General features: G+C 36.5%; 1 protein-coding gene across 15 annotated transcripts in view; it reads right to left on the reverse strand.

Annotated features, from left to right (window-relative positions):
• Positions 1 to 769: 769 nt before the first annotated feature.
• ptprt (protein tyrosine phosphatase receptor type T) overlaps positions 770 to 27,045 on the reverse strand; it is a 207,313-nt gene continuing 181,037 nt past the window's right edge. For 9 of the 15 annotated variants that reach the window (XM_043242178.1, XM_043242176.1, XM_043242187.1 and 6 more), the window contains 13 exons: positions 25,167 to 25,252; positions 23,682 to 23,718; positions 22,620 to 22,717; positions 21,707 to 21,823; positions 18,610 to 18,764; positions 15,252 to 15,387; positions 13,352 to 13,501; positions 11,994 to 12,167; positions 10,417 to 10,548; positions 8,794 to 8,919; positions 6,120 to 6,283; positions 4,199 to 4,334; positions 770 to 2,398 (listed from right to left, as the gene is read on the reverse strand). In XM_043242178.1, the coding sequence (XP_043098113.1) occupies positions 2,345 to 2,398; positions 4,199 to 4,334; positions 6,120 to 6,283; positions 8,794 to 8,919; positions 10,417 to 10,548; positions 11,994 to 12,167; positions 13,352 to 13,501; positions 15,252 to 15,387; positions 18,610 to 18,764; positions 21,707 to 21,823; positions 22,620 to 22,717; positions 23,682 to 23,718; positions 25,167 to 25,252 (1,565 nt within the window). In that variant the 3' untranslated portion in view covers positions 770 to 2,344. The remainder of the gene's footprint in view (positions 2,399 to 4,198; positions 4,335 to 6,119; positions 6,284 to 8,793; positions 8,920 to 10,416; positions 10,549 to 11,993; positions 12,168 to 13,351; positions 13,502 to 15,251; positions 15,388 to 18,609; positions 18,765 to 21,706; positions 21,824 to 22,619; positions 22,718 to 23,681; positions 23,719 to 25,166; positions 25,253 to 27,045) is intronic. The other 6 variants (XM_043242190.1, XM_043242191.1, XM_043242177.1 and 3 more) reach the window with 1 other exon arrangement.

A 27,045-nucleotide genomic window follows, 5' to 3' on the forward strand; every position in this document is an offset into this window, starting at 1 on the left:
TACAATGTTAACCGTTTTAGTTTGACATTTGTGAGATTTTTTTAAAATGTTACTATTTGTTTTAGAAAATATTTAGTTTGCAAAACGTTCATATAACCAACATTTTGAACATTCGGAAAAATAACATTTTCGTAAATTAACGGGAAGGTGATAAAAACAGTTAAAACATAATTGGTTAGCTTGGAATCAGCTTTAGCATCTGGTTCATGAAGCACACTGGACATGGAAGGTCAAGTTGAGTGCCATACGGGATACAATGAATTGTCGAAGACTTTGGATCTACAAAGAGAGTGTGTGTGCTGATATTACTTATGGATGGGAGAAAGTGCATTTTAACTGGAAAAAGCCTGAAACCAGAGCCTTGCTGCCTTATTTCTTCAGTCTTTTACCTTGCGTATGAGAGTCTGCAGACTTTTTCCAAGTATTTTAGTAAAGTCATTATGTCCTTGTAGCTTCCGTTAGAAGAACTCTTTGCTATAGAAACTGTCTAGTCTAGTCTGAAAAATCTGCAATTTGAGCACAAAAAACTACATTTATGATATGGTTTTCCCAAGAGACAGGAGCTGGAATAGTTCATTGATGGTCGCCGTGTAAAGGGACGTTTGTGGCATAATTTCAAATGATTAAATGAAATAAAAAATCGTGTTTTGGGAAACCGTTTTGTGAGTTTAGCTTCCTCAATGTCTGACCTGCAGATGTTCAGCTCCATTACTAGAGAAAGAGGGATAAGCGAAACGACAAACGGAAATTCAGCACTTCAGGAGAAAGCTGCTGTTCAACATTTTGGTCCCTTTATTAATGTTATCACAATTCCAAGCAACAGAACCACCATGGTCATGAAATCACCAGCTCTATATACCACTTTGCTAGACAAATAAACGATAAATAATCATCGAAAATAAGTAAAAATACACATAGTGAAGTAAAACATAAAAGCAGGCAGTGAATTCATGAAAATTCAAAAAGACGCAGTCCGAAAAAAAAAAAAAAAGATTAAGTGCCGTAACCTTGTGTGATGGCTGGTTTTCAGTGAAACATTCATATATTCTTCTAAAAAATACGGTTCAGAAGCTCAGAAACAAATATCACAGTCATATCACAGTTTTCGTGCAAAACTCTTGGGTTTACAATTAAATTCACTAGCGTTTATCACACTGAAAAATGCAGACGCCCGGAGTTTGAAAAGCTTCTCAACCAAAGTGTGGTTTAGAAAAGAGTCGCCAGCGGTTTAATGATCAAAATGCAGTTACGCATTGTTCATGATATGCATCTTGTCTGTGGTTTGGTGGCAGTCCTTCTATTTAATTTGAGAAATTGGCACTTCAAATCAAATGATGCAACAGGATTACAAATACATACCAATACTCTGGGGGTGAATCTTACAAAGAAATTCCCATATATAAAATGTATTATATATTTATTTATTTTAAATTAAGCAAATCAAGCTTATTATTATATTTTCATATATTTTTCAATTTTTTTCTCACATTAGACTATTAACTGATCTGAAAATAGCCTCAATTTTCATGACGCCGATTATAATTTCTCATCATACAACAGTACATCATTATTTGTTAGATTCACCCTTGGAGGTAACAGACATATAAAGTGCAAATGACAAACTGAAAATACTTTAGGTACATATTTAATCTTTAACATTCACTGCCTACATCAAGAAACCAAAACCGAAATGGCAACATCTATTTTTAGAAAGAACAGACACTAAAGAAAAGACAGAACGGCAATAGAACAAATATTACCCAAAACGTCCAACCTTTGAAAAATCTTTATGCTGGTCTGTAGGCGAGCGGCGTACGTGTGTGAGAAAGCAGGCAGAGTGAAAAACGCACCAAAGGGAGGAACCACAAAAATCATCAGAATAACAAAAATATCCGTCCTCACGTTTCTCTGCAAATTCGCTTAAGCTTTGTTTTGAATTTTTTTGATTTTCTTTAAATCTGTACAGAGCTCAGGGAAAGTCTATTTGGTTATTCCCAGCTGGCATGTAGAAAGAAGCTTTTTTTTTCACCATTGTTCTTTACATTGATGGGTAACATTCAAGGCGTATAGCTAAAAAGGAATAGGACTGTACAAGATCACTTCACGGTCCAGGATACACGCTCTGATGCTGGACATTGACAGATAAAGAAAGAAATGGCAAATAAGGTTTTGTTTTATTTATACAGTATTTTACAGCGATGAGTTGAACTTTAGTTTCCTGTTCTCATCACAGAAGCTCAGAGGAACGACTGAACGATGAGTCTGTGATGAGATGAGATGTCATTCTGAGGAAGAAGAGAAGATTGCTTTGCTTGTTTTTCTCCCTTCTTCACCTTTCCGATGTTCAGAAGGCATTCAAGCTCTCCAGAGCCACCTCGTAACAGAATTTGTACTGCTCCTGAACAAAAACGGAAGCAATAGCAACATTGCATTAGCAGTTCAAAGGCAGACGCCGCTCAAGGGAGATTTTCCCTATAACCCCTGTGTTAATAATGCAACCCCATCATTATACAGTCACTTTTATTAGATGAAAAGCATCTGCTTACTGTATAATAGACAAACAGTCTCATCAGCCATCTAGATGTCAGAGGGTTCCTGCATCTGGTCTGCCAATTATTGTCATTTTTCTTAAGTTTGTTAGCATTTCATTTTTTTATAATGTCACGTTCATAATAGATATTTCACAAGCAAATGGCAACGTCTAGCTGATGGTAACAAATTATAATAATTGGGAATCTAATAGAGAAATAAATTCACTAAGGAATTTTTTCTATTAACAGATACATTTCTTTTCCAGCCTACTGGTAACCTGACGTTAGTCCTATTTTGGTCCAGCATCATATCAGACGCGCAGCTGTGCAGTTTTTGGGTTCTCTCCAGCTGAGCGAGATGTTTGGAGTGCGGTCCAGATGTCTAATTGCACCTGCAGAAGCCTCCTATTACACTCAAGACTTAGTGCAGCTGTGTTTCTCAGGGGTTTGAGGTGAACGAGTAATTACACTCTTTTTCTGTCTCAAAGCGATGAAGAGCCGCAGACATGCTGCAGAGACTCAAGGAACCGTCGCTTCAAGCGGTGTCATCGAGACCACCAACTAAATTCCGTAAGGTAGTGAATGTCTGAATGTGTATGCATCTGAAACTGAGAGCCATGAAGATGGAATCATACGGTGGTGAACAAAAAATAAAACGTTCCCCCTAGAGGAGACTTGTGATTGAACGTAGTGTAGAGAAAGAAATGATAGCATCTGTAAATTATTAGCTAACAAGTGGCAACTTCCAGAAGCACTGAAGCACTGATGGCAGATGGACTATTCTGGTGATGTCTTTCATACTTTTCTGGACCTTGGCAGTGTTCATTACTTGGCAGTCAATGGGACAGTCACAAACCTCCCAGTTTTCATCCAAAATAAGACGAACAAAGCTTACTGGGAGGTACGTGATTAATGCTTATTACTTTTTATTTTGGGGTGGAGTATTGGTTACAATAATCATTTTAGCATTATTTTTAAGGACTATTTAAATTTTCCTTTGAAAGGTGAATACTGGAATGAAAAGTGATTTAACAGGGTCTTTAATTTTACAAATAGTTAACTGCAAATTACTAACAAAAAGTAACTTCACTGAAGCTATATATATTTTTAAAAATTATTTTATATATATGATATTTATAATTATTATAATCTCTTGTTAATCTTTAAATACTATAATATTAGTTATATATATGTTATGCACCTAGTTTTTTTATTAAAACATAAAAAAGGTAATACACAAATTAACAGTATTTGCTTTGCTGTTCAAAAGTTTGAGGTTGGTAAGATATAAATAATTTTCTATTAGAATATATGGTTAAATGTATTTTATTCCTATGATGCAAAGCTGAATTCAGTGTCATTACTCATTGTCTTTAGTATAGCAAGATCTTTCTAAAATAGAAATTAACATTATTATTATTATTATTATTATTAGTAGTAGTAGTAGTATTATATAAAAAAAAAAAAGGCTGTAATATTTAATATTGTTGTGGAAAAGGCACATTTTTTCTGAATTCTTTAATAAATTTAGTTAAAATAGAAATCCTTTATAACATTGTCTTTGCAATTTCGATCAATTTAATGCATCAATGACCAAATGTTTTAGTGTCAAAAAAAAAAATTAAAAATACAGTATTAACCAGCAGAGACATATGCGTTTAGCTCACCATCGTCTCCACCATGTTGGCTTTGTTGTTCCTCAGCGTCTTTACCGTGTGGAACACGTCTACGATGTTCTGCTGCTGGATCATCTCACAGATGCTACAGATGGCACAAAACGTCCCGCTGCGTCCTCCACCAGTCCTGAAGAGATCAACGACAATAAAGCATGAGAAACAAAATCACACATCCCGTGATGTCACAGATACGCAGAGTTAATATCCCATAAAATCACAGCTTGAATTGTGCTACATTTCTGAAGATGGCAGACCTCGTGGCTCCAACCTTGAAGTGCGTCATTTTATTGCGATGATAAAATAGCTTCTAATATCTCAGTTTAATGGGCAGCCATTCACAGTTTCATTTTCTTGAAAAACACAAACACTGATGGCACATCACGCACAGTTTAGAAGTACAGTCTTCAGCAGGACTGAGATTACGAAAGCAAAAGGCTTGTATTTAAATCTGGATGTTTGCTTGAACAGAGGACATTGCAGAAGTACTTGTAAACCAGATAACTAGCTCGGATCACGGGTCAGTTTTACCCCTGATCAGTATCAGTACAATGACATGACAATCAAGTAGAGAACCGTCTTCAAAGTGATTCATGCCGTTTGCAGAATGTCAGCATTACTGTGACATTTTTAAATTATTTCTCTCGGGGAAACTGCTCTGCATTCAACAGCTGAACTTTTTTGACAGTGATGGGAAAGTAATGAAGTTGTCAGATCTTTTGTATCTCTCTGGCTTTAATTTGTGACGCTGATAAGATTGTCCTTGGCTCAAAGGCTGTATGGTTTTATCCTTTAGTCCTTTTAAAGCTGCAGTTTTAATCTGCGATTTTGTACCGACTGCTTCGCACAGACTTGGAAATACACATCTTGAATGATCAAAATTTGCTTCATTAAACTCTTATTAGCTGCAACAGACAGTGTCTTACATATGTTACAATCTATAAGGAAATCAGTATGGAATTATTAAAGGAACAGTGCGCCCAAAAATTTGTATTTGAAAATGTGTTCATCCTTAGGCCATCTTGATTCTTTATTGAAACAGATTTGGACAAATATAGCATTACATCACTTATTTGCAAATGCAGTGAATGGGTGCCGTCAGAATGAGAATCCAAACAGCTGATAAAAAAAAAAGTCCATCCGGTTGTTCTCACATCAAAATCCACTAACATAATTGTTTAGAACTGTTTTGGACTGTGCTTGACTTTTTCACTGGTGGATGCATTATTATTGATTGAGGACTCGACTGAAATGAAAAACATTTTAATAATGCAATGGTTTCTTACAAACACACAGTTTTTGGCCTCACTGGATGTTAACTGATGATCTGGAGTGGTGTGTATTACCTGTTTGATTACCTGTTCGATTGTGATGTTTTTACCAACTGTTTATTTCATTCTGACGGCACCCATTCACTGTAGAGGATCCAGAGATGAACAAGTGATGTAATGCTAATTTTTTCCAAATCCATTCCAATAAAGAAACACACTTTACTTTCTACTTGTCTACTTTTTACTTTGAGCACATACAGTGTACATTTAAGATGTAAGTAACACTTCTGTATAAGGACCAATTCTCACTGTAAACTTGTCGCTCATCCTTATGTTTTTTAGCACTTATTAAGCACATGCAGTATTTTGTATTACCATATTCTTAATGCTCAATCCTGCCTAATACAGTAACAAAAACCATACTAACTATTAATAATAATAATATTAATAAGAATATGTGAATATGTGACCAAAGATGTCATCAAAAACTATATTTCAGCTTTTTACAAAATATCATTATCCTGGTATGTTTCTATTAATATTATCCAGTCATATCTGATCCTCACAGGGTTTCTCCAAATTCATACATTAACATGTTTATGGTTTTATGTGTAACAGCTTTGTGTTGTGGGGGTCACACTCACAGACAGTGAACCACCGTGCGTCCATCTCCTCCGTCATACTGCTCCTGCCACTTGGCCAGTCGTCTGACCAGCTGCAGAATAGAGCGCTTGGACAGCGGCGTGTCTCTGTACGCCGGCCAACCAATATATTGGAAATGCTGGACCAGCCGGTAGCCGTCTTGAGGCTAGAAGCGAAACAGGAGGCTTTTTGAGAACATTTGTCAACTCATATTTCACATAGTGAAAATTTTGAACTTGTAGTACAAGACTGACACCTCACAGGCAAAATAATAAAAAAAGAATAATTTTCAATAATTTTCATAGTCAAATTTTCATAGTCAAAAAAATTGTAAATGACTTTATTCATATTAAATGTTGTTTAATTATAGTTGTCTCTTAGACAGCAATGAGATTAAATAGAGATAAATGATAAAGCTCAGAAGAGATCTCCACAATGTCTTTAAATCCATTTTTTCCAGTATATCAAAGTGTGCAAGCCAAAGTAAAGGTCTCAATATAACCTCAAACATTTAGCAAATCTTTCCTCAATAAACCATCTAAGCTGATATTCACATTGATTTTATAATTCTATAGTTCTTACACTTAAATGATGTTTTGAAGTTGTACATAATGATAATTGGAATGTTTTTAAAAAAAAGGTTTTAGCCTTTCATAATTTATTATTAATTATGTGTAACTTACCATTGTTTTGTAATTAATGGTGAAAGTTACTAGCAATTTCTGTCAGAAAATGATTCAACACTAATAATTTAGCATACTTATATGAACTATTGACTGATTTGTTTTTATTTCACAGATTTTAGGAAAAGCAACAAAATTAATGAAACATAACTCTCCTGGGCTTTGCAAGAGCAACCCTGGGACAATAAACAACCGAAGGCTGATTTGGAAAACGATTGTAATCATTTTGTGTGTGTGTGTATATATATATATATATATATATATATATATATATATATATATATATATATATATATATATATATATATCTGTATATACTGTATGTGTGTGTGTGTGTGTATATATATATATATATATATATATATATATATATATATATATATATATATATATATATGTGTGTGTGTGTGTGTGTGTGTATATATATGTCTATATAAATAACATTCAGACTACCACCGATTCTTGCAGTGACACTGAAAAGCAAAAAATAAAACATCAAAACAGAAGCGAAAGCAAACAGAGATGTCAGCTGGATACTGCAGTCAGACCGGATCAGCTAAATGAGAGTCATATTACACACAATTTGCCATCGATGGAGCCATTTCATGGCAAATTTGTGATGCTGTGGCACTTATTTATTTTGTGCTGCTATGCTGCGCCGGCACTGATTAGCTACCCGGTAAACCTCGCCTGTCACCGGCGGTTAAAGAGAATGAGGGGGAAGAAAAGAGAAGGGAAGCAGGAGGAGGCGGGATGAGTCTTCTGAAACGTTTGACGCTCCAAACACGTCAAGCTTCAATAATGACTGCTAATGTGCACGAAGAGAAAGCTCAAGCTAACTCGCGTGGAAAAGAAAAAAACTGCTCAAAACCCATCAGCTGTGGCAGGATGGTGGTCAAATATTTGTGTGATTATTGCGCTCTTGCATGTGTCTGGCAGAACGAATCACGTTCAAAGATGCATGACGCGCTGAGTGCCGAAATCGTGTGGATTGAGAAGGACTATACAGTCATGGTCTCTTTCTGGCTTATAACGTAATTTCTCACATCACAAACTCAGGGTCATAATCTCAGCCGCTGTTGATTTACTGTCACATTAGGGACCAAATCAAAGTGACTTAAGTGAATTTTTATCTCTTCTTCAGCTCTAGGATTTTGCTTTTTAAAAAGCAGTTAAGGATGGATTGACGCTGAGCACAAAGTGCATCAGGACTTGGCATGAAGTTCTCCATCAGGAAACCTGTTTGAAAACCAGCAGTATTTCTTCCTCTTCAATTTGGTGAATTTAGTTTTTTTTAAACAAAACACTGGAAATCAAGAAAGTACAGACTTCTGATAAACAATGGCATCACTTGTTGACAAAATCATTTGACATTAATAATTTGAGCAGCTGCTCGGGTCAATGTGACTACTTTTCACAAGCATCTGTTTAGCGGCAAGTAAAAATGCACTAATTTAGGTTTTGCTTTGTACTGAAACGTTGCTTTTAATTTTTGGAAAATTGTTTTTTTCTTCATGAACTGGGTTTATATGAGTTTCTGTAAAAATGATCATGCTTATATGGTGCCGTTCTGCTTAAAATATTTAGCAGAATAACTATTTTCAACATTGATAAAAACAAAAAAAACCTTCTTCAGCATCAAATTTCTGAAGCATCATGTGACAATGAATACTGAAGCAATGATGCTAAAAATGTTGCTTTGTTATTAAAAATAATACACATTTTTACAATATTAGTGTTCAAATAAATAAAATAAATGCAGCCTCTGTGAGTGTTAAACATAAAAAAAAGTTGTCAAAGGTTTTTACTAGTAGTGCATATATACATTTGCACCCAGGTTAAAAACAAAAGCTCTGGCAGACCTGGTTGCAGTCTGCAGATCAAATGATGGCATTAGAGGCAGATCAATGAACACATTTCTGCTTCAGTCACTCAACTGAGTCCCGAAGAGCCACTAAATAGCGATTCTGCCCTGTCCACTGACCCCACTTACCCGTGCCATGTTGCAGATCCTAAAAATGCGATTGATAATGTCTTCATCAATGTCTGCGGAGATGAATTCAACCTGAATGGGGCCGTAGCAGCAGGAGCCTTTCTCTGGCCAGTACTGCATGCAGAGCTGTAGCAAGGGAGAAAATTACAGCTAATAAGCTCACAGAACAAAAGTCCACATTCAGACAACGTGACTCAATAATGTACTTAGAGTTCATGAAGTTGAATTCAAAAGAGTGCAGGAGCAAATGGAAACAACTCAATAACTCTAAAGTCCACAAATCTTAACTCAAATTGCAGTATGCCAAAGAAATCTGTTCCAATGATCCCTCACTTACTCACTCAAACTTAAATGAGTCGCATCACGATGAATTACATTTCCCTTGATCTTCTGAGATAAAAGACCGTGTTACACAGTGGAAATATACAGTAACTTTCAGAACTCCTGAGTGAAACTAAAATGAATCATCTGATTTATAGCCTTGCTGACACTCCTGAAAAAAGGTTGTGTTATCATATTAAAAAAATATGATAACACGTTATTTTGATGGTTCCTTTTAAGCATTTTGTCGACAATAAGTAACACTGCATGTCAACAAAATCTCATTAGAGTATTAGTAGACTGTCTGATTAATATCTGCTAACTCTTTATTGCTCAACTCTGCTCCTGGCCCTCGACTGTCCTGCATAGTTCAGCTCTAACTCAATCAAACACACCTGCCTTTCACTTCCAAGTGATCCTAAAGACCTCAATTAGTTGCTTCAAGTGTGTTTGATTAGAGTTGGAGCTGAACTTCAGGACAGTCGATCGCCAGGAGCAGAGTTGCGCACCCCTGTTCTACTGACTATAAATACCTAACCCTAACCCTACCAGTCTACTAATACTCTATTAACACTCTAATGAGAATTCGTAGATAGGGAGATGCAAAGTATAGTCAACAGAATGTGTTAAAGGGACCATCAAAATAAAGTAAAACCAAAAAATATACGTGTTTTATTTATTTTTTATTTACTATTAATATCAATATTATATACATTAATTTTTATATACTACTATATATTTATTTGAACAAACATACACCAAAAGAAGAAATACTGTGTAATATTATTGCAATTTAAAATGTCTGTTTTGTATTTGAAAACATTTTTCAGATGCAATTTATTATTACTGGCAAAGCTGAATTTTTTAGCATCATTACTTCAGTATAGATTGTCACATTATCCTTCAGAAATCGTTCTAATATGCCGATTTGCTCAAGAAACATTTCTTATTATTAATGTTGGAAACATTTGTGCTGCTTAATCTTACTGTAGAATCCATTTTTTTATAGAATAATGCAAAATGTAATGTGTGCTTGCTGAATAAAAGCATTTATTTAAAAAAAAAAAACTAATACCAAACTTTAGAATGGTAGCGCATACTTTATATCAAACATAATTTATTATAATAATCTTTGCATGAAGATTTTTTAATACAGGCTGCATTTTTTTGATTTGCACTCTTTTCTGGTTTGAGCCTCATCCGCAAAAATCAATACAACACTGCGAGAAAAATAAATCCCATCTTCCAACATCCAATTGCAACAGATAACAAATGGTGGTGAGGGTCAAGTACTTCACATACCTGTGCAGCATCCATTTCATTCAGCATCACAATAGTGGAGCAGTTGTAGTCGAACACTAGCCTCCAGAAGTCGGCCACGGTGTTGGGCAGAGGGTGCTGCGTTACGATGAAAGCCGCCGGCTGTTTGTGGCTCTAGGACAATCAATAAGAAAACAAGTTAACTCTTCCTTCCAGCGCTGAAGATGTGCCTGAACCCAACACATCCCAACGTGCCTCACATGTGCAATGACCTAAACTAAATGGAGACCTACGGAGGGACAGAAGAGACACAGAAACTGAGTGATAACCTTGCCAAGGGATTCATTGACATGGACTGCCGAGGCTTGGTTTGAGACAAACACGCACGCTCTGCTAGCACGGGTCGGCCGTTCATTTCATTTGCTGCTTATCTCCTTTTCATCTTGTTGTTCTTTATCTGAGGTGCGTGTCTTCTGTCTTGATTATCCTTTTTGAGGATGCTGGTTTATGGTACGAGTGTGATTACGATCTATGTGTGGAGATTACGGAGATGTGATCTAATCTTGTACTCGGTTAAATTGGCTTGTTTATAGGAGATTGTTACTGTGTGATCTCCTGGCCACTCTGCTCCTCTTATCTGGAATTTATCAGAGTGTACTATAGAAAGCTCTGTAGCATACAATGCTTGGGTTTTTACTGTAAAAAAATACAGCAAGTTTTGAAACTCAAAAAAGACCTTCTTAGTTCAAATAATTCATTTACTGATGCTGAACTGCAAAAAATAAACTTTAAAAGCTCCTCAATAGAACCTCTAATTTTTTTCATTTATTTGTTTCATTTTCCCTTTAAACGAACACAATGAAAATGTCCCTACATGTTGTTGTTTATTGACAAATATTGATTAGTTGTATATAATGCATAATTTATGTTTCATATTACCATTGTGAGTTTATTCGCTTACATTTTTTTTTTTTTGTGTGTATCATAAGTAACTCCAGCTAGCTACTTGTTAATAGTTTTTAGCTTATAGTGCATAGCATTTTCAGACGTAGTAATAATTGTTTTATTCAACAGTAGACTGCCTACTTAATATCTTCTAACACTTTAGTTCGATGGGTCCATAATATTCAACATACTGCCTCTCAGACACTTTGCAAGTATCAACTTATTCTACTAACCCTAAACCTTCTCTGAGAGTTAGCAGACATGTAGATGCAATTTAATGACAATAAGTTATAAAGTTAGTAGTTGGTAGAATGTCTAAAGTGGACTATCAAAATAAAATGTAACACTTGACTCTTGAACTCTTGAAATTACAAGCTACATTTAAATTTTTTTTAAGAATTACTATATATATCTAAATTCAGATTAAATGACTAAATTGTGAAAGTTGAAAAAAAAAAAGAATGGATATGACCCCAATAAAGTTCTGTAAGACTGAAAACAGAATGCAATAGTATTAGATTTTTGCTAACACTTTAGTCTAGGGACCATTTCTCACTATTAACTAGTTGCTTGTTAGCATGCGCATTATTAACATATTGGCGGTTTATTAGTACTTATAAAGCATATATTCATCATGACCATATTCTACTTTTAACAAAAGCGATCAAACTTACATCCATCAGTGCTGCATTGATGTAATTGCTGGACTCGCCGTCCACAGAAATGAGGAAAGGCAGGCAGCGGTCCACCGCCAGGACGTCCATGCTGCGGTTCTTATCGTGGTTACGCGGGAGCAGACCGACGCTGCAGTCCTCCGGGCGGACACGCGGTGTCACTATATTCAGAGTCTGAAGAAGAAGACATGAAGGACTGTAACACACACCTTTAAAACATAGAAAAAACATTAGGCTGGTCTTGGTCTTACTTGGGAGAAAAAATGGTGCGTTTATAAAACCAATTCCGCTCGCACTGCTGGTCCAACCACAAGCAATGCAAATATTTTAGTAAACCGAAGGTCAGTCATTACTTATGTATAAGACAGACTGAAGAACAGAGACGTTGAGGAAGAGAGAGAGAGACAGACATTGAAAAATGGCTTACAAGTGAGAAAGATGCAGCGCTAGATAGAAAATGAAAGATCTGGGAGGAAAGAAGGATAGAAACATATTCATCATATTTTATGAGACACCTCACAGATCTGAAGCTTTGCTTCTCCCGCAGACGGTAGCGGCACGCTCATTTCACAGGGAATACAAAACATAAAGGCGCCATGAAAAGAAATAGCTCAGCTCTGAGCTTTATGGTGCTTCAGAGCTCGCCGATGACTCGTAAAGAAATGCTTTCTCTCTTGGCGCTTGCGTCACCGTGTCTTTACTCACCTGCCTCATCTAAATGTGTTAAGGCTTTGCCGATTGACTTATTCAAAAGCACTTCGAATTTAGGAGTAATCATGTTGAAATCACACCAGAGAGCCTGATAAAGTTGTTAGAAATAGCTGCGAGGCCTTTAGCCATAATGCAGCGCTACCAATCGACAGCACAAACCTTGGAGGATTCAGTAAATTAGGCCTCCACGTGGGCAGCTCGTGTAGCACGCTGATTATAGTTTAAAGAGCTGCAGGAACACGAAGCATGAAGTTTGAAAAAAAATTACATGTTCCCACCGTTTTTAAGACTCAGAGGAAAGATCAATCACAAATGAGATACTCTTTAGTATATCATTTGCTTTTCCTAAACTGTAATGTGATTGAATGAAGGGCAAATAAAGGATGATATGAGAAATTTCTACAATGTCACACATTGTGCTCAAAGCCTGAAAAGAAATGTCAGTATGAACGCAAACATTTCTCATCGAGTTGTTCTAAGATAAATAATCTGGCGTCCACAGTAATGTTTTAGGTCTGTATATTTGAGTTATTAAAACTGTGCAAAACTGTGGCACTTTACATTTTAGAAACACTAAAATGTACATATGAACAATGACATTATTTTATTTTGGTGGAAATGGATCCATTTTCTTTTAGATGGCTCACCTGAAACTCATCTTTGATCTGGCTGGAGTTGGTCTGAGGGTCCAGTCTGCTGATATTATAGTAGATGGCTCTGAATTCACAAACTGGGATAGCCGTGTTCCCGCACAAACACGCTTCCAGAATGGCATCATGCACAAACACATACTGCTCCTGCAGAGAGAGAGAGAGACTTATAGAAAATACTGTGGTACACTCATGGGAAGAGCGTATATGAAACCAATGCAGTGTATATGAAATATATGCAGACTTGGTGTGCACAAGAAACTACTTTCAAAAGCATACATATCTTTATACCTGTAAACGTGTGTTCTGAAAAAATATTCTTTCATTTAATTTAATCAGTTTAATATTTACGCAATCCCCGATTTACAATTCAACCCTATTAAGACACTTTTAATTATCTTGCTGATTCTTGTAGGCCACAGGAGGCGAAAACGGCCGTTTTTTCATAACAAAAGCAATAATCACAGCTCTAGAGTAATTAAGGGTCTGATTTAAACTTTCACATGTTCAAACCATCCAGTCTACATAATTCATGAACATCTAAAGGCATACGTTTAAAAAGCCCAAGCTCAAGCTGAGAGCGATCGCGCACAGCATCATAGCAAATCTTCAGGGAAATACGGGAAGTCGATACTCCGCGCAAATGTTAGCTTGAGAGCGGCGCGTGAACGATGATGCATGAAGCGCAATTTGCTGATGGCGAAATGACTTCAGCCTCAGGGATGTTTTACATGGATTACAGCGCTGCAGCTTCTGATGCTGAAATCCTGCGGTGACAGCAGCGTCCGCCTCAACCGTTCCAACTGCGGCCTCAAAAATGAGATCAAGGGGGCACTCAAAGCATCGCCCCCGTCCTGCAGCTAATATTAAACTCCTTCTTAAACCCCGGCCCCAAATATGGGCCGGAATTATCCATATTTTAACTCGACAATGCCTCCGGCTTAAAGGTTTGAATGCTAATGTGGGCCTTTGATCCACGCTAAGCTAAAGTCAAGCTGGGTTGACCTCTCGTACCTATTACTCCATAACCTGGTGAGCACTTCTGCGGAGGGCTGAGGACAAAAGACGAGGAAAAAGCCTTTTAAAAGATTAATTGCTGTGTGTTGTGTCTGTGGAGGATTAGCTCTGAATGGAGCTGCAGGCTGACACAAATTGCCTCCCAGAAGCCATTATCACCACCACTGTGTTTAGTGTTAGTCTTTTAAAAGCATGCTGTTTAAAAGCATACATCCAAAAAATATGTAATATTAGAATGGATCGAATAAAACGCCATGTTGACTTGATACGGAGTCTTATGTAGTGAGCATGAATCATTTTGTGTTTAAAGTGTTATTAATGCACTTTAAAAACTTTACCATATTTTACCATAAAATTATTAATTCGGTTTTTTGAATGCTTTTTTTTTTACAAATGTAAAACCAGTTTATTTTTTATATTTATACTGTATTACTGTTGCATTAAAAAAAACTAACTAAATATCTAATGCTATAGTGTAATACTAATTTTTATGCACCACTAAGGGGCATGGCTTTGATTTCCAAAATCCAGTAAACTCTAGGTAGGGAATCTGCCTGTCAGAGCCGGGGCAATTTCATGTTCTGGCTGTTTGGATGTTACAGTGTGGAGATTAATGTAGGGAAGAGAAAGGTTATCTAAGTTTTAAGCTGAAAATAGATGGCTTCAATATCATCTTCACAGACTAGAGAGCTTAGGGAAAGGCTATGTGAGTGTGAGGGAGGTTCTGAGTGAAGAAGTAAGAAGTAAGAAAAATAGTGAACGGGTAAGCGCCTGCGTGTGTGAGAATCGTACGTGAAAGGATGAATTAATTAATATATGAGTATATAAGCCCGCGCATGATCTGTTTGCTTGATCGACAGGCTCTTGTTGCTCTGCTCACCTCTGTCTGGACCATGTTGACTCTCTGTGAGCGCAGCTCTCTGATGCAGTTAAAGATGTCCACCACACCTTCACTCTCTGCCATGTCCAACATAATGTCCACTGCAATGAAACAGCCTGTTCTTCCAGCACCAGCACTGCGGAAAATACAGAAGAACAGGTTCTCGTCTGTTTTTTTTTTTAACCTCATGCAAACCTTCTACCAGCTTCGTTTCTGTTGCCATTAATAATGGTACAAAAATATTTCGGATACTGTTCATTCAAAAATTCACAAGCAACATTTTTTTCAACAATATTGTTTTTTTTTGTTTTTGCGGCAAATCGTCATATTAGAAAGATTCTTGAAGGATCATGTGTCACTTGCTGCTGAAAATATACTGTCTATTAAAATTGAAAAACTGGCACGTTGTTTTTAATACATTTTTGATCAAATAAATGCAGACTTGGTGAGCATGCATGACTTCTTTTATATATAATTTTTTCTGTAAATACAAATAGATTTTTGCAAATACGAATAGATGCTTAAAAATATTTACTAACCTTGGAGATAAACGTAACCTACAGAACCTTAAGTTATTTATTTATTTCCCTGTATATCTAAGGCACTGCATTTTGCCAGGTCCCCCACACTCTACATTTTAAGCTTTTTACATTCTGTCCTCACAACATGGCCAAAACTTGACCCCCCCACATAACACATTCATAAGACTGAGATTTCTGCTAAGATCCAAATGTTAGGTGTTACGAAAACAAGGCTCTGGCAGACCAAGATGCTTGTGTGTGTGTGTGTGTGAGAGAGAGAGAGAGAAAGAGCATTTGGACAGAAGATGTGCCATCAGTCAGTCTAAAATGCCACTCACACACACACACACACACACACATATACAGTGTCCAACTCCACGGTGCCACAGATTGGCCGTCACTCAAAGTGATTAATGGTGTGAGTGGTAAACAACTGACAAAAAGAAAGCCGGGGACGGAGAGGGAGAGACTAGGAGGATGTCCTTTACACCTCATCCTCTGTCATTCATTCACTATTATCATCATCATTATCCCCAAATTACCACAAGTTGTCATTATACTAGATCATAATTGATATTCAAATTTCAAAGGCATCTAAATTATCAGTATGATCAGTGCTTTGCTGAAAACGCTATCTGTCAGGTCTTCGTTCATCTAAAGAAAAAGGCCTTTTAGTATATCGTAATAATGCCCCTTTTAAGTCACGGTACACTTGAAATCTTGTCAAATAAAAATACGGATTTTCATAAAGCAAACATAAGACTGCATTTTATATTGTTAGCAATATTTCAAGACGACTGAAGCAACAATTATTAATGTATTGCATTGAATTATACTTTTTTGTCTCCCAAAATATAAACTAAAGAGCTTTGATCACAAACAGATAACTACAGTACATGCTTTTTATGTAAGTATTCTGATATATTGATTTTAAGTTTGTCTAAAGGTTCAGTACACTGTTCCATTTAAAAAAGAAAAGAAAGAGTTGTCAAGCTTCAAAGGATAAACATACGCAGCATTGTTTTTTTAATAAAAACATTACACACCATCGAGACTTGAACCATAACGGTAGCCCATATTATTTGTTTGATAATATAGGAACAGTCCAAAATGCAATGGAATTTGCTGGAATTCTTCCCTTCCGCCACAGATCTCAAATTTCATATGCATTTTACTGTACAGTACTGCTAAATGCGGTACGTCAGTCTGTGTTGTGACAGGTTTGATGACAGTCACCAGCATTAGCGGTTCCCAAATATCCTGTTACTGACATCAATCCTGTTGCGAGCAGCCAGGGCATTCTGCTAAAACTCATTTTGTGTTTCACGGAAGTAAGAAAGAATGTTTGGAACGTTCTGAAAAACTACTGCTTGAATCAAAATCTTAATTTCTACACCAGGAGCCCCTGACACTTAATCCGCTCTGAAAGTGTCTTTGTCACATCTGCTTCGTCTCTGGGATTGCAGGGCCAACTGCAAATTTACACTGCCACTTCACAGTCTCCTGCTGTCACCTTTCATTCTCAGACCTTCTTCCCACACGGACCCCAATTACTCCCCACAATTGTGAGAGCGAGTCTGTCTATCCGTGCATCCATCTGTGAGCACGTGGGCATGTTGTGGACAGATTCATGGGTGAATGTCTATCCATGTGCAGAAGCGTCCTACATTACTGTGAGAATGTGTGAGTGCTCATGGATGTGTGAAAATCGCCTTCTCTTGTATCTCCCTGGGTTCTTTTACTGTTACATGAGAAGTTAGTTAGGCTGCCAGCAAGGCATCATCTGGACTGTCAAACGTTTGAGATAAAATAAAATGTTTAACAAAATAAATGCATTCACCTAGCTTTTTTTTATCAGTAAATGATGGAACAAGACCTTCTGAAGGGCAATGTTTGTAAGTCAGAATTTAACATCATCTAGTAGATTACATACAGAGTCAAAAATATTCTATTATCAAAATTTTTTAATAAATAAAAAAAAACCATATATTATTAATAATAATATTTTATCAGCTTTTATTTAGCTAAGTTTTCTATATTTATATTTTCAATTTTATTTTTAATTCTGGTTTTTGTAATTTATTTTTATGCTTTTGTTTAGAATATTTTAAATTAACTTTTATTTTTCATTTTAATTTTGTGTTTTTGTCAACATGTTTTGGCTTTTGTTTATATTTTAGATAAGCTTTTATTTTATATTTTCAGTTTTCATTTTGTTTTTTTTTGTAATTTTATGCTTTTGTTTATGATATTTTAAATTATCCTTTAAATTAGTTTTTAATTATTAGTTGTGTTATTAACTTTTTTTTAGTTTAGAATATTTTAAATGAGCTTTTATTTTCTGTTTTCATTTACATTTTTTTAACATGGTCGTGTTTTCTGTGCTTTATTTCAACTACCAAAAAATTATTTTTAATAGTTTTAATAATATAACAACAATAATTCATAGGCTCTTTTAACTTTCGCCAGTAAGCAACCTCTCAGAAAACTTTAGCAAATGCAAAGCCTTACTCAGCTAGTTTTATTCTAAAATGTTAGTAAATCAAATTAATTAGCATTTTCGAAAATAATAATTACATTTATATTAACAAATTACACAACCTACACCAGCATTTATACATATATTTATACATTCATACAGTATATCATAGTAGCCGCTGAGAGTCCTCAGAGAGTATGCATTATTTAAATAATCTATAGACCTCTCATTGTAGATTCATAATCACACAGTCAGTCCAACTTTAAACCAGAACCCTGGACTTAAAATAAATGTATGTAAGAAGAGTGAGAAAGCAACCGTAGGAAGAGATGCAAGAGAGGTTTAGATAAGAGCACACCTGCAGTGTACCACGATGGGTCCTGCATCTGGAGGATTGAGGAACTTGACCTGGCGGATGAAGCCCAGCAGGCCTGTGGCGTAGCAGGGAACGCCGTGATCGGGCCAGCTGGTGAAATGGAACTGCCGGATTTCTCGAATCTCATGGTGACCCTTCTGCAAACAGGAGCATGTGGTGAGCTTAATATCAACAGGTGTCTTCATCTGAGGGTAACAGGTGATTACGACAGAAGATGGCTAGGATTAGCACACCCAATAAATGCATGTCAATAACAATCAACACCATGTGGTATTTTTTGGCAGTCTATACATTGTAAATACCACGACGCAATGGGCACAATATTATGGATAACCTGACAAAAGAAAAGAAAAATGGAACTGCTCAACTATTGATCCAGAAGCGGGATCTTTATTGTTGAGGTTCCATATAATTATTATTATTATCATGAGATATGTCAAGGCACCACTGTAAAGTTGAGATCAAAAGTTTACATCCCCCATTCAAATAATTTATAAAAATAAGAGGGGTCATACAAAATGCATGTTTAAGCAATGCACTGTTTATTTAATACCGACCTGAATAAGATATTTCATATAACATAGGTCTACATATAGTCTAAAAGAGAAAAAATAACAGTTGAATTTATAAAAATGACCCTGTTTAAAACTTTACAGTCCCTTGATTCGTAATACTGTGTGATACCTGAATGATCCACAGCTGTGTGCTGCTTTTGTTTAGCGATAGTTGTTCATGAATCCCTTGTTTGTCCTGTACAGTTAAACTTCCTCTGTTCTTCAGGAAAATTCTTCAAACTCTTTCATTTTCCAGCCTTTTTGCGTATTTGAACCCTTTCCAACAATGACTGTATGATTTTGAGATCCATCTTTTCACACTGAGGAAACTGAGGGAGTTATATGCAACTATTACGGAAAGGTTCAAACACTTACTCGTGCTCCAGAAGGAAAAAAACAAGCAATAAGAGCCGAGGGGTGAAACCTTTACAACTGTAACTTTCAGAAATTTCAGATTTTCCCTAAAATTACAGCAGAAAATTTGCTGAAATGTCAGTCAGGGCCACATGGTCAGTGTTTGAACCGCTGCACAACAACACGCTCGGTTCAATCTGTGTGAGCGCTGAGGCTTTTCTCACACCGTGTTGTGTTACAGTAGAAACATTTTCCCATTACTTCCTTACTAGCACTTAACGCTCTGATAAGCTTTTAATTATAATTTGGGATTGAGAGTGGCGTAATCCGTGCCTGGAGGTGCTGATACCACCAAGCAAGGACCCGTGTAGCCGTTTAATGCAGCTTTTGTGTGTGTGTGTGTAACTGAGCTGCAAAAGATGATGAGAGCTAACAAAAGCTGGGGGAAAAAAAAGAAAAAAAAAAAACAGTGTCTCTCTGATATCCAAACACTTGGGAATGGAATCCATAACTAGACACACATAAGGCCACTCAAAACGGTCTTAAAGAGGAGCAAGCTAATCCATATTAGGTGAATATTAATATCACCTTTCATAATTGATCTTCTTGAATGACTGCAAGTTAACCATTTGACCATGAAACTCTTATAATACTATACTCCAGCATGTTGAATGTGAGATTTATCCAAGAGGAACATATAGATAGATAGATAGATAGATAGATAGATAGATAGATAGATAGATAGATAATGTTGCAAAACAAACCTTTAAAAAACCTTTAAATCACTTTTGATTAAATCTCACTTAATAACATGTGCCCCTGACATGTTTTTGTTAGACATATCTTCATTTAGGATTTTAACAAACTCTTGACGAGACAAGATTTTGAGGGCCTTTTCTCTGGAGAAACATCTGAGAATTAGAAGACTTAAGCAAAAGTCCCTGTTTGATGTTTGATATATCCATTTGATCTCATTGCTGTCTAAGAGGAACCAGAAAACATTTCTAGTCATTTTCTGCTCCCACTCATTATGAAGCACAACTATGCGCCGAGAGGAGGATGTACCCTAACAACTCTCTTTCAAAGTTGAGAAAGCGTTTGAAAGGCAGCAGCCTCGTGAGACAGATGGATTGAGTGATTTAAGAAAGTTGCTGATGACATGCTGTTCCAGACCGCGCTCTCCCCCTCAAAAACGACTCCCAAACACTAATTTCTCCCACTATCAAAGCTTCCCTACATCTGTTCTGTTTGGATTACAACACTCAACAACTAAACTCTACCCGCTCCTAAGAGCTTTCTCTGCGATTCGCTTTCGTTGCAAAATATTGTCTGTTGGCTTATGCTAAGATCTTGTAAAGTTTGTTTGGTAGAACATTGTGGTTATGTTTTTTTTTTTATGCAGATCTGACGTCAAGCTGTTCCTGTATGATAAGAACAATAAAACTGATTGAGTGAGAGATGCATTATGGGCTTAAAAGCAAGCTGATGGTTCATATGGTATGGATGAATATGAGATGAGATGAAGAAATGTGCTGAAAAGTTTATTTTTATGTACTTATGAAACAAAATAGCATTTTTCTATTATTGTTTTACTATTTCAGTCCATATTCAGTCTTCTATATTTCCTTTTCTATGTATATTAACAAGTGTATATTTAATATTAAATAAATATAGGTACATAAATATAATAGGTACAAATCAGGCATAAGTGTATGTTCAAAATTGAGATTTATACATAATCGGAAAGCTAAATTAAAATGATTTCCATCGATGTATGGTTTGCAAGGACAATATTCAGCAGAAATATATCCATTTAAAATCTGCAAAGGGTGCAAAAAAATTTTATGAAAATGTCTACAATTAGTTTTCATCAAGCCATATTACATTTTAATATATCTATGTTTAAAAATGTACAAAATATCTTCATGGAACATGATCTTTATATCCTAATGATTTTTGGCAAAAAAGAACAATTTATAATTTTGACCCATACGGTGTATTTTTGGCTATTGCTACAAATATACCATAGCGATTTGAGACCATTTTAAAATTCCATTTTAGAACCATTCGTATGTAAACAAATAGGAAACTGAAGGAACCTGAGCAATGAAAGTAAAACCACTGAGAAACTTTAAATATTTCATGAGTGTAGATGGAGGATAGGTTTTTACCTTCTGAACAGTGAAAGTCCTGATCACATATTCTGCAAGAGGCTCCGTTTCAATCAGCGTCACTTTGATGTCTCCGTACACCTCAGTCTCATCAGGCCAATACCGGACACATTTCACCTTTATGGACACATAGGAATCCACACACACACACATATTATTACACAACACCTGCATCTTAATTTTTCTGGATATTACTCTATTTTACAGCAATGTCTAAGCCAAATTGGCATTTGCAGAAACAGTATTATTAAACAAGTCCCTGACGACATTTTGAAAACAGAGAGGTATAATTGGCCACCTGTCAGACAGGATGTTATCTCTGAATGAACGACCCCTGTGGTCCGAGTTCACTGGAGCCAATCATTGAACACCGCTCAATTACACTCAACGTGACATCAAACGGCTCTCGTCAGGGATGTTGTGAAGGACTTGTGCACCTAATTGTGCTCGATTCTAGGATGCCCTCCAAAACGCTCGCTTAAAGTTTCTCTTGTAAATAAAGAACCTTTTTTTCTATTAGAAAGAACCTTTCGTGCAATGGAAAGTGTCTATGGATGTTAAAGGTTCTTCATGGCACCATCAATGCCAACAAAGAACCTTTATGTTGTGGGTGCATCCAAGATGTGTACAGGAATGTAACCCACAACCTTGATTTTGCTTGCTATGATCTATTCCTTGAGATACAGAAACATATTGCACGTTTGCATGGATTTCTTGCTAGATGTTACTTTCAAAACCATTGCACAAGCACCCAACTCAGATATATATACACACACACACACACACACACACACATACTTCGTTTAACCGTGAGACCGTAATTAAATGTGTAGCAATTGGAGGAGCGCTTCGTAAATAACATTCTTAATCCTGTGATATTTATTAAGGAATGAGATAATTACAAGAACCCTACCCTGCCCACTTCCACCAGGTTGGTTACCATGACGATACTGGCAGAATTCTCTTGCCAAATCATCCTCCAGAAATCCCTCACGGTTTCCTGCATGGGGCCTACAGGAGAGGAGGAGGGACAAATTTAGAAGATCATGCAATACTCACAAAACAACTAGAAATAAGATGCAACGTTTCCTTATGGATTCACAGACAGTCCCTCAGTAAAGAGCATCGGAGACCAGCATGAATATCCACATTAGCGCATGCTAGTATGCAAGCAAGAGTCATAGGTCGGCCTTTCTTGTAAAGATGGTTAGCTAAGCGCAGGTTAAACTAAAGTACTTAGTATTGTAATTTTACAGTTTGATTTTATTCATTACTTTTTTATTTCGCTCTAATATTATTATTGCAATGGATTTCTTATTTCGTTTACTATTTTTATTTAATGAAATTACAGGTCAAGATGTCGATTTCGGAGTTCTTCATCGGAACAGACTTGCTCTTCAATCCTCTGCAGTGAACGGGTGATAAAACATCACAATGGTCCACAAGTACAGGAGATACTGTTCCAATGAGAAACAAACTCATCCACATCTCGAATGGCCAGTGGGTGAGCACATTTCCAGCAAATGTTCTTTTTTTTGGGTGAACTAATCCTTTAAACTGCTTCATGGTGCTTCGAGTTGCTTCTTGTAAAAGTAAACCCGTGTGTAAATATAAAAAACAAATTGAATAATTTCTCACAGAGCTATGCTGATATTTAGCAATGCTAACTTAGCATAAAGAACAAACAAATCTAAATTAGGGTGACATTCAACTTAATTTACAAATATTATACCCTAAATACTAAAAAAAACAAAAACCTCGTTTATAAATCAGAAGCCTATGATGTGCAAAATGAATTTGTTAGGCCATAAAGCTGCATGCACACACAAAGTGACACAGCATATCGCAGACGCCTCCAACCGGAAAAGCTACTGTACACCGGCACCATCGCTAATTCTAGCATTAGTAATTAACATTCAAAAGCCAACATAAAGTCTATATATTGTATATATTATATATTGGTTTTGTTAATTACCTTGTGTGGCTATGTAGTGCCTTGGTCTGTGGTAGCCCTTGGAAACGGAATAAGAAAAGAAGGTGGAAATTAATCAAACGAAACTAATTTTTATACCTGCATGCAACAATGAATTCGCTTAAAGTAAACTTAGCTTGAATCTAATTCGGCGCTCAATGAGACATCGTAACTTCACCTTTCTGACGCCTTGGGTTCATTAGCATTTAACCACTGTGAAACAAATCGGTGACCAACGTAGCCTTGCTCATGTCAGGCTTTAAGGCTCCGCTGCAGTTTACGAGCGGGTCTGCGGTACGACGGAGCTGGTAATTGTTTTATTATCGGGAATGAGATTGGCTGGCCTGATTATAGCTGCCGCGGGCCGAGAAACCTCGCGCTGAAGCATATCCGCATGTGTTTACTTGCCATTTTGCAATGATCACAATCATATCGACTGTGTCATTATGGTGTTTAGATCAAGTTAGTGGATTTGGAGCAGCCTGGGAAGCACTTTCAATCGAGCTGTCGCTTACTGTGGACATGGAGCATTTGCTCGAGTAATTTGCAGAAACTCAGAAGAGCGCTTTAAGTGCAGAAATCCCTTGTATCCTTCATTCGTCGTAAGCGAGGCTCTCAGGAGCGTAGCACATAAATGTTGCATTAATCTATTAAGCCCTTCTTTGACAGCAAAGAGTGAAGTTGTGCTGACATTTTGAGGTGGTTACATAATACACAGACTTTAAAGGTCATAAATACTATGTTCAAACTTGCAAATCATTACTTCTTAATATGTATGTACTTTCTATATGCGTATATACGTTCTAGTATATGCAAAGCTTGTTGTATGTTTAGTTTAGCTAGAAATAATGAAAATATTAAAATATAAATATATATGTTCAAAAGTGTAGGGTAGGGAAGATTTTTGACTTGTGCTCATTAAGACTACATTTATTTGATCAAAATGTGATACAAACAGTACTTATTAACAATGTTGAAAGTATTCGAGCTGCTTAATAATTTTGTGTTTTTTCATTGCTGAAATGTTTTTCTCTACATATGTGTGTATAGTGTGAATATTATTTATGTATATATATAAATATATATATATATATATATATATATATATATATATATATAAAAAAATGTTGTTTATATAAATTAAATATATATATATATATATATATATATATATAAAATATATTTAATTTATATAAACAACATATATAAATAAACACATAATAAATATACAAATAACAAAAATATAAACTTTGGATGTAATTAATTGTGATTAAAATAAAGTGCTAAAATAAATAAAATAATTATAATTTTAACAAAAATGTGTATAATAATTTAAAATGAACAACAATTATAAACATTAATTGATAAATATTATAATAATGAATTTATACACATATTATAAACATGATATAAATATTTAGAAATATAAATTATATTATATTATAAAATAAATATCAGAAATAAAAATATAGAACATGTCATCCTCACGTCTATGTAGTTGGCGTTGATGTAGTCAGAGTGGGGGTCTCCCTCCAGCAGTTGCAGTCGGACTCGAGTGTGATCGTCTGTGGGGTCAAATATTCACAGAAGAGCCGGTCTAAAGTTACACATACACTTTAAAGGGGAGCTATACATGCATGAGCTGTCCAGGAAACACAACTCTACTCTACTGTACTATACACCTAGTGACATTTACCCAGGCAGAAGTTATGTGTGTGAAACAATCACTTTTGGCCAGAAATTTTTTTTTTTTTTTTTTTTTTTTCACCAGGCTCAAGAAGGATGTGAATTTGAGTACATTACTTTAATATATCAGGCTCATTTCAATTCAAAAACCAAAAACCAGCATCTAATGAGTATGAGAACTATGCCAGCAATCTCCTTTAATAAAAGACAACACATTTAGTGCGATTTACCAACGGAGCCAATGAATTATGCTTTTTTGAAAAGACCTGCAACCTCAGCATTACTTCCTAGCATAAGGAAGACAATTACAATCTTTTAAAAAAATATCTATAGTGATGAGGAACACTTTTCAAAAAAGTTCCTGTTTCTAAGCAACTCAAGTCTGGGTGCCCCAAGTTCAGCCTTGCACTCTGGGAATTGAGAACAAGAATCAGACCATTTTCCCATCCAACAAAGTGGATGTACAGTTTACCAGTGATGTAATTGATGCAATTACACCAGCACCGCCAATCTTCATCTAGTCTTCGCTATAAACACTTGACCTGCTAATGTTTAGCTCAGGCACTGCGTCTTTCCACCCTTGAAAGGTGAAGCTGCATGTCTTGGCAATTACGACGACACTTCTGGAAAAGGGGAAGAGGGCGGAAACGGAAAGAGAGGAGGGGTAAAGGAAAGGTCTGACACTAGCTCCGCAAACCCGTGTGGCGTTCTGCTTTGATCACATGGAGAATGCAAATGCGCTGTTGAGGCATGTCGACTCCAAGCCAGCGGATGTTCTCTGATGGCAGGCGGCTCTGCAGAATCCCTCCTGAATTCTCTCAGTCTTTCCGTTTTTTCATTCCGGGGAGAAGCAGGTCCGTGTCTGGAGCTGTAAGGGGGTCGTGAAGGTTGTTTACTCTCAGACAGCCCCTCCCTCCTGCGTTTCTTATTCTGTCTGCTCAAAATTCGCCAACTTATATTTTTTTAACTTCAGACTTTTTTATTTGCTCCTTCTCTCCCCCTCGCCTCACAAACATCTCAGCTGTCTCTCGTCGGCGCTTTGGTCTGTCTGCTGACCTCTCTGCTCCCCGAAAGGGAACGTGCGCGAGGGAAGCAGAGTAGAGGGAAAAGGAGGGATGCGGAAAGAGAGCGAGAGAAAGAGACGGGGCTAATTAGACGCCACTGAGTCAGTTGTCATAACAGCAAGCGCTCGGCAGGGTTCTTCTCCGCAGTGAGGGGCCAGATACAAAGCTCTAATTGGGAGAGAATGACCGGACTGCAGACGAGCGCCGTGATGCATGGGTACAGTAGTTCTGAGTCAGCCTGCAAAACTATCCAGATGTCTAGAAGATCACCTGTTTAGATGCATATGAGAGGCGTTACAGTGACATGATGATGAGCGGGGATCTTAATTCTGCACCATTAGCACCACAGACATGACTCAGTGATTCCTCACGTCATGCGGTTAAATGAGGATGGGTATGCTATTGCTTTTCTAAATGTTGAGAGTCACTATTCCTAAACCTTTTTTTAAATGGGTCTATATCTAGCTGCTCTTCTGACTTGGGCCAGGAGGAAGCAACCCACAACAATCTCTCTCTCTCTCTCTCTCTCTCTCTCATACTTTCCCGAATATTTTCTAAGGGCCATGCATTGCATATGTTATCTGCCTGATCATACTGATGCAATCACTGAAGAACAA

This window comes from Puntigrus tetrazona, chromosome 6 (genome assembly GCF_018831695.1).
Source record: "Puntigrus tetrazona isolate hp1 chromosome 6, ASM1883169v1, whole genome shotgun sequence".
NCBI classification, from domain to species: domain Eukaryota; kingdom Metazoa; phylum Chordata; class Actinopteri; order Cypriniformes; family Cyprinidae; genus Puntigrus; species Puntigrus tetrazona.